This window comes from Dermacentor andersoni, chromosome 3 (genome assembly GCF_023375885.2).
Source record: "Dermacentor andersoni chromosome 3, qqDerAnde1_hic_scaffold, whole genome shotgun sequence".
Classification (NCBI taxonomy): Eukaryota; Metazoa; Arthropoda; class Arachnida; order Ixodida; family Ixodidae; genus Dermacentor; species Dermacentor andersoni.
Genome location: NC_092816.1, coordinates 189,366,271 through 189,372,623, shown reverse-complemented (window position 1 = coordinate 189,372,623; position 6,353 = coordinate 189,366,271). Strand labels below are relative to the sequence as shown.

General features: G+C 46.6%; 1 protein-coding gene across 1 annotated transcript; it reads right to left on the bottom strand.

Moving 5' to 3' along the window:
* Positions 1–1,011: 1,011 nt before the first annotated feature.
* Positions 1,012–3,080, bottom strand: LOC126524407 (putative nuclease HARBI1). Its single transcript, XM_050172731.3, has 3 exons — positions 2,328–3,080; positions 1,436–1,650; positions 1,012–1,366 (listed from the first exon to the last, which is right to left on the bottom strand). Exons 1-3 carry the CDS (start codon positions 2,910–2,912, stop codon positions 1,069–1,071), a joined length of 1,098 nt encoding a protein of 365 aa, XP_050028688.1. The 5' UTR covers positions 2,913–3,080; the 3' UTR covers positions 1,012–1,068.
* Positions 3,081–6,353: the final 3,273 nt, after the last annotated feature.

Genomic DNA, 6,353 nt, shown 5'->3' with positions numbered 1-6,353 from the left:
TTGAAATGCACATAAGTCTGCCACTAGTATAGTGCATGTGCTACTTGCTCTGCACTGTGCAAGTCCCCGAAGAAAACAGAGCTGTGACTAGTTGCAGGGCTTCATACATCGAGGCACTGCATTCGAGTCAACAAATGGGTGCACTGTTGTTAGCAGCAGTGCCCTGCGCAAACCAGCCAACCTTGCCTATCACATAGCTAGCAAAACAGCCAGCTTTTAAGAAACCCCAGGAGTATGCCCCCATTCCTGCTGTGTGCTTTAAAGATTTCAACAGGGGTAGACAGTGAACTGCTTCCACTGATTGCTATTGTGCGAGTAAAAATCCAAAAGGAGAAAAAGCCAGCTAAGCTATATGGGCTGTAACATTATTAATTTATTGCATTTCATGAAGCACATACATATTCATTAATTCGGCCCAGTCCTTGATATTGTATAGTACACAAGGTATAGTGTCGCAAGTGCTTGTAGTTGCTCACTCGGATAAGTGGAAGCAAAATTTGTGTTCACACAGTCAGTCTTCATGCATATTGTTATCATAAGTTGTGTTCAAAGCTAACAGTTGCAAATGTCTTCGCAGATAACATATATCAGTGGGATTTGCCGGCAAGTCCTGTTGATGACAGCAGCCAGGACACACAAAATAGAGCAGTCACAGCTGAGATGTCAGCAGGACCAGTCGACCCGCAGCCAGTTGCCCCGCAGCTGCCTTCCCCATTACCGGCTGCACCGTCAGAGGCTACCCCGCGAGGCTCGATTCCTGTTGTACAACGCAGAATGTTTGCAACGAAAAGGGCAGCCCTTGAAGAAGAGCTCAGTGCCCGCATTCAAGGTGTTGAAGAGGACAGCAAGCGGAAGAAGCGGGAGCATGTGCTAAAGATGAAACTAATGCGTGCGGAACATGCGCTTCACATGAAGCAATCGAAGCAGCTACACGAGATGGAGTGTGCGACCAGGAAAGCGAAGCTCCAGCTTCTCCAGCTGAAAATAGCTGCAGTGAAAAAAGGCAGTGAATAAAATGGGACAAACTCTTTTATTTTGAATATGCATTGTGTTTTGCTCTGGAACAGCTTAGGAAAAATATTGCTGAATAAGACGTGCTCGTGTTCTGAAGCCACTCGCTGAGTCAACGGGCTGTGGTCCTTGACCTTGTGAAGCTATGGAGGGTTGCTGACTCTTGCATGGGTCAGGAGGCAGTTCATCACTTTGACGGTTCCGGCCAAAGTTGTGCAGAGCTGCACACGCCGTTACGACAATGGCAGATGTTTTCGTTTCTATTCGTAATTTCATATCAAGGCATGGGAATCTTTTCCAGATGCCGAAAGCCCTTTCGACGGTGTTCCGTGTCCGGATTTGAGACTTGTTATACCTGAATAAAAAGATGTTGCATATTTTCGTGTATTGCTCTATGTTACTGTGATCATGCAGTCATACACACCTGTACTCTGGGCTGTCTGTGCTTCCAGAATTTTTTATTGGTGTCATGAGGTATGGTCGGCAAGCATACCCCATGTCTCCAAGGAGTACGCCAGGTATAGTCCCCTCTTCATATCGAGCTCTTGCGCTGCTGTTGTCAAAAATTCTGCTGTCGTGGGCTGAGCCCGGCCAGCTTGCAACCAAATCAAAGAATTCAAGTTGAGGTCCTGTGATAGCCTGCAAACACGCCAAAGAAAAAAGAATGAAGTTGATTTTTTTGCAACTGCTCTTTATTACCTGCAGATAATTTTTCAAGTTTATATGAAGAGTACCAGCAATGTCCTTGTTACAATAGCGATCAAGTGCGTCCTAAAAAAATCTATTTTAACATTAATGGAATACTATAAATTTCTGTTGGAGAAAATTGAGTGAAGCAGATATTTAGCTTTATGGAGCTCGCAACCTGATACACACGCAAAGTCACGCATATTTTTGTTTATTCCCTGCTGCGTTTATTACCATTGTAATGGGAGGCCGACGTAGGTTAAAAAGCACAACAACGGTAACCACTACCATAGAGGAAATGCAGCCTTGACAAGCGTTAGCAACGGCAGCGCATTACTGTGTTGGCCGTACTTCTGTCTGGAAGAATTTTTAGTGCAAGTCTGGTTGTGTAAACGGGAAAAAAAGCGACAGAGACACGTTTATTGCGCAACTCTGGGTGAGTAAATAGAAAAAAATGAGAGCGACATTCTCGTCTTGGCCTCTTGTTTTTTTTTTTTCTTTTTGCCCTGTTCACTCAACCTGAATTGGGCTAAAAACAAGACAAGACCATGCTGTAAGGACTTCTAAAAACTAAGATATTTGAAGAAGTGCCTCTGTCTGCCGCATAAAAGAGCGCGTATTTCACTTACCTGCACATTGAATGAGAAATATCCCTTCCTGTTTCTGAATACTTCGGCGTCGTTTCCGCCTGGACTTTTGATCCGCACGTGGGTGCAATCAATGCAACCAGTTACCCTGGGAAATTTCGCCTTCTTATAAAACTGGTGCATGACTTCATGCATTTTCTCCGTGTCGGGGAACTTGACAAGCGCAGGGAACAATGTTCCGGCAATCATTGTAGACACCCGCGTGAAAACACGGGAAACAGTTGGCTGCGACACGTTAACCAGGTCTCCTGACACAACCTGAAAAGTTCCCGCGCCGTCAAAACGAAGTGTCACGAGCAGTTGCAACAGCAGCGGCACAGGGCAACCACGTCCGTCCGTGTTCTGATGCAGCGGCAACATGGACAGCAGCTCGAGCACAGCTGCCTTGGAGAAACGGTATCTCGCTAAAAACTCCTGATCATTGAACACCTCCATGGGATTCTGGCGATCCCTAAGGTTCCGCTGCAATGGCAGCACAAAACTGTAGGCTTGGTGGTCCTCGATTTCTTCCGCACGGTTCACAAAATCGATGAACTCGCTGAAGCTGTCGTCGTAGCGCGCCGCCATGTTGGAATGGATAAGGACCCGTTAAGGCACCTCAGATGCTACCTTAAGGAGGCTCCCCCGTCGCGAACTTAAGTTTGGCTTAAGGGGGCCGCTGAGGGCAAGGTCTGTTCTTGAAACGCGTTAAGGAGCCGAAAAGGTAAAGAACACTAAAGATAAGGGTGAGGTTGGTTTGTGAATACGGCGGTTAGAGTAGATTAAGGTCGATGAAGGTGGATTAGGGTGCATTAAGGAGGACTTTCGTGGAATATGGTGGATTAAAGTGAATGAAGGAGGATTGAGGTCGATGAATGTGCATTAGGGGGATTATGGTAGACTAATCGGTCTTAATACTCAATGAGCCCCGATTCACCTTAGTCCACCCTAATCCACCTTAATGCTTCATCCACCTTAATACTCCCAATCCACCTTAATACAACCAAATCAACCTTCATCGCCCCCAATGCACCTTAGCCTACCCTATGCGGTCTTAAACCTCCTTTATCAACCCTAATCCATCATATCCGCCTTAATCATCCCGCATACACCTTAATCCTCATTCATGCACCTTAATCCCACTTAATCCTGCTTAACGTCCCAATATACCTTAATACACCCTAATCCGCCTCTATAAAACCGAATGCAGCTCCATGGTCCTTAATCCACATTAATTGACCTTAATCTTCCTTTATCCACCTTAATCCTCCCTAATCCTCGTTCTTGCACACTAATCGGTCTTAATACCCTTTCACCAACACTTCACCTTAATCCACCATAATCCGCCTTAATCCTCCTCCACGCACCTTAATTTTTAGTCATGCATCTTAATCTTTCATTATGCACTCTAATCCACCGTAATCTTCTTTAATACTCTCTAATCAACCTTAATCGTCCGTAATCCACCTTATGTCAACCACTAATGATTTATTAATTAACTTGGGTAATCATTCTCTTATACAGGGGTGGACATGCTTTGGGTCCCCTCTGGCCTTCTTGGGTCACGTGATACTTTCAGTTTACAACGCGGCCTCGAAACAAAGATCTAAAGGCTTTCGCCTTAAAGCTTAAACTCAATTTGACTAGTTAACGCTCATCACCAGCAATACTACGGGTATACTAGCCACTAATTTTTTTACGGCGCAAAGCAGAATCAATAATACTGCACTTCCGACTGAATAACAACAGTTAGCGACGTGCGAAGTGATGAAGCCTTCCCAGAATATTCAGCAAACTGAGGACAACCGCAACAAAAACGCTGGTGAGCAGACCGGAAGAATGAAAAAAAAAATACAGCATTACAGGAATCTTTGCTACGAGCTATAAGACAGACTCCTCAGCTCGCAAAACAACGCTGTTCTTTGTCGGAACAAAGTTCTTTCGGCCAATGTCATGCAGCCACTGCTTCCTACGCAAGCCGTCACGCTTTCGTTGTGGTATCATAAAAACGGCATAACCATCTTCAGGGTTCTTGCTGCAGGTATGTGCGAAACAGCCCGGCATATCGCTAGCACATAGACCAGAAACACAGCGTACAACGTTCGCTACGCCGAGCTAAAGCACCGAGCCAGCCGTGCTCAGGAGGAAAATGGCGCGAACAAAAAAAAAACACAAGCAAAACTCAAGATCCGCGCGTTTCCAAGGGCAACGGCATGGAGACCAATCGTCGTGCAGAAAAACGGGGGCAAAACTGGTTGCCGCGGGGGAACGCGCAAGGGGCGAGGAGGAGGCGAGGAGGTCACGCGGCGGCGGCAGAGTTCAAAGAGTGTCGCTACTTTCAAATTATCAAGAGGGTTTAGTTCATCCTAGACACCAGCGCTCGTTTCTCCCCTGGCGGGACGATTTCACCTCCAACGGGTGTAGATTTCCGCCGCCGCTTCCCTTCACGATCGCGCCCGCGATCAGCTCGCGCTGCGCGCGAAACTTCTCTTGTTTGCGATGGCACCTCTTCGTATGACCGGAAACTATCATTGTGTTGTTAACTGTCACGACAGGAGTCTAAACACGAAAGGGTTGATGCCACCAGTGAAATTCTGCCGATTCACAAGAAAATGGTACAAAAAAAAAGCAGACGACAGACGTAGATTACTGCGGTGCGCCGAACGAAGTAAGCAACTAGCAAACGAAGCGAGCTCGTTCATTGATGACTCCTGAGTGTATGACGGTTTTTATATGTACCCCACATGAACTTAATTATTTGGTATAGAATCGTTTTATTCATATAAAAATTTTCAGTTGCTCGACCAGAGCTTGTCATGTCTTCTTTCATCGTGTTTCGTTTGTGTGTGCGCTGCCCAAGAATGGAAACCACTCTGTTCTGTTGTATGCGCTAGCAGTGGCCGAAGTTCACGCGCTCCGTGAAACTGAATATGTGCACAATGCACTGAACATGACCGGAGTTCCTTCCTGCATCACCACTGCACCGATCGATCGAGGGACTGGACGATACACGCCCGCGTCTTGGTCACGCCGGCATCGCCGAAGCAGAAATGATTACTTATACTTTCAACTTCCGTCTCTTGAGCACTGTTAAAAAATGGCCAAGCTATTTACATTGCTGCCTCTATTCTATATTGTAGGGGACGTACTAGTTAAAGTTGTGTGCGCATGTCGTACTTGTGCTATGCAGCGATATATTTTGTTTATTTCCACACAGTGTCGATGCAAGTCCGTTGTCGCCATCAGAGACAACACGGATTTGTAGCAAACACCTTGTAAGAAACTGCAAAAATGACTTTAGCGAACACGCATCGTATGTGCCGACGATTTTTCCGGCGGCACTTACGATGTCGTTTACAATTACCTGCTCAGCGTCACTTACATGGCTAAGCAGACGCTGCCCTTTCGCCGCATTGCAGCCATAAAAATAATTGTCAAGCGTACCAATCTTCTTAAAAGCAAATAGAAGCGTGTACAGTCTGTTTCACACTTAGTGGAAAACTCGGAACGTTTCCATCGCGATGCGGCAAGCAATGGAGTCGTGCGGCAGCAGCAGCAGCTCGATCAGGCGCAGACCCTCAAGGGGCGGAGTCGTGATCTGCGTCGTCTGCTACGGCGGCGGGCGCTGGACGCATTGTCGGGAAGCGTGCTACCGTCAGGGGCAGTGCACCGATTTTATCGTTACTGCGGGAACTGAGCCGATATTTTTGCTAAACCTAGTGCGACGCCAAACTCAGCCTTCATTGGCGATAATGGAGTTCCACAAACTTCTTATGACAGCATGCTTCGTTTGTTCTTTCGAAAGGCCGGGGTACTGAGCGCGTGCACGCCCATTTCTTCACTGTGCGTGCTACCGTAATAAGCAGCAAAAAGACGCACCAACGTGTGCGCGCAGCTTGCTCAGTCTTTATCTGACTCGAAAGGAAAACAAAGCACTCAACAATGATAACTATGGGGTTCGAACACGATGAAACAAGCGGATACGATGAAAGGAATGTTTTAGGTCGAGACAATGAGCTGGAAGTGATT

Bases quoted from the DNA above. Each gene is read 5' to 3' on its own strand.
- LOC126524407 (XM_050172731.3), bottom strand. From the start codon at position 2,912: ATGGCGGCGCGCTACGACGACAGCTTCAGCGAGTTCATCGATTTTGTG. The intron at 1,651-2,327 runs GTAAGTGAAATA...GCGTGTTTGCAG, and splicing joins ATTTCTCATTCAATGTGCAG to GCTATCACAGGACCTCAACT. The intron at 1,367-1,435 runs GTGTGTATGACT...CTTTTTATTCAG, and splicing joins ACAGACAGCCCAGAGTACAG to GTATAACAAGTCTCAAATCC.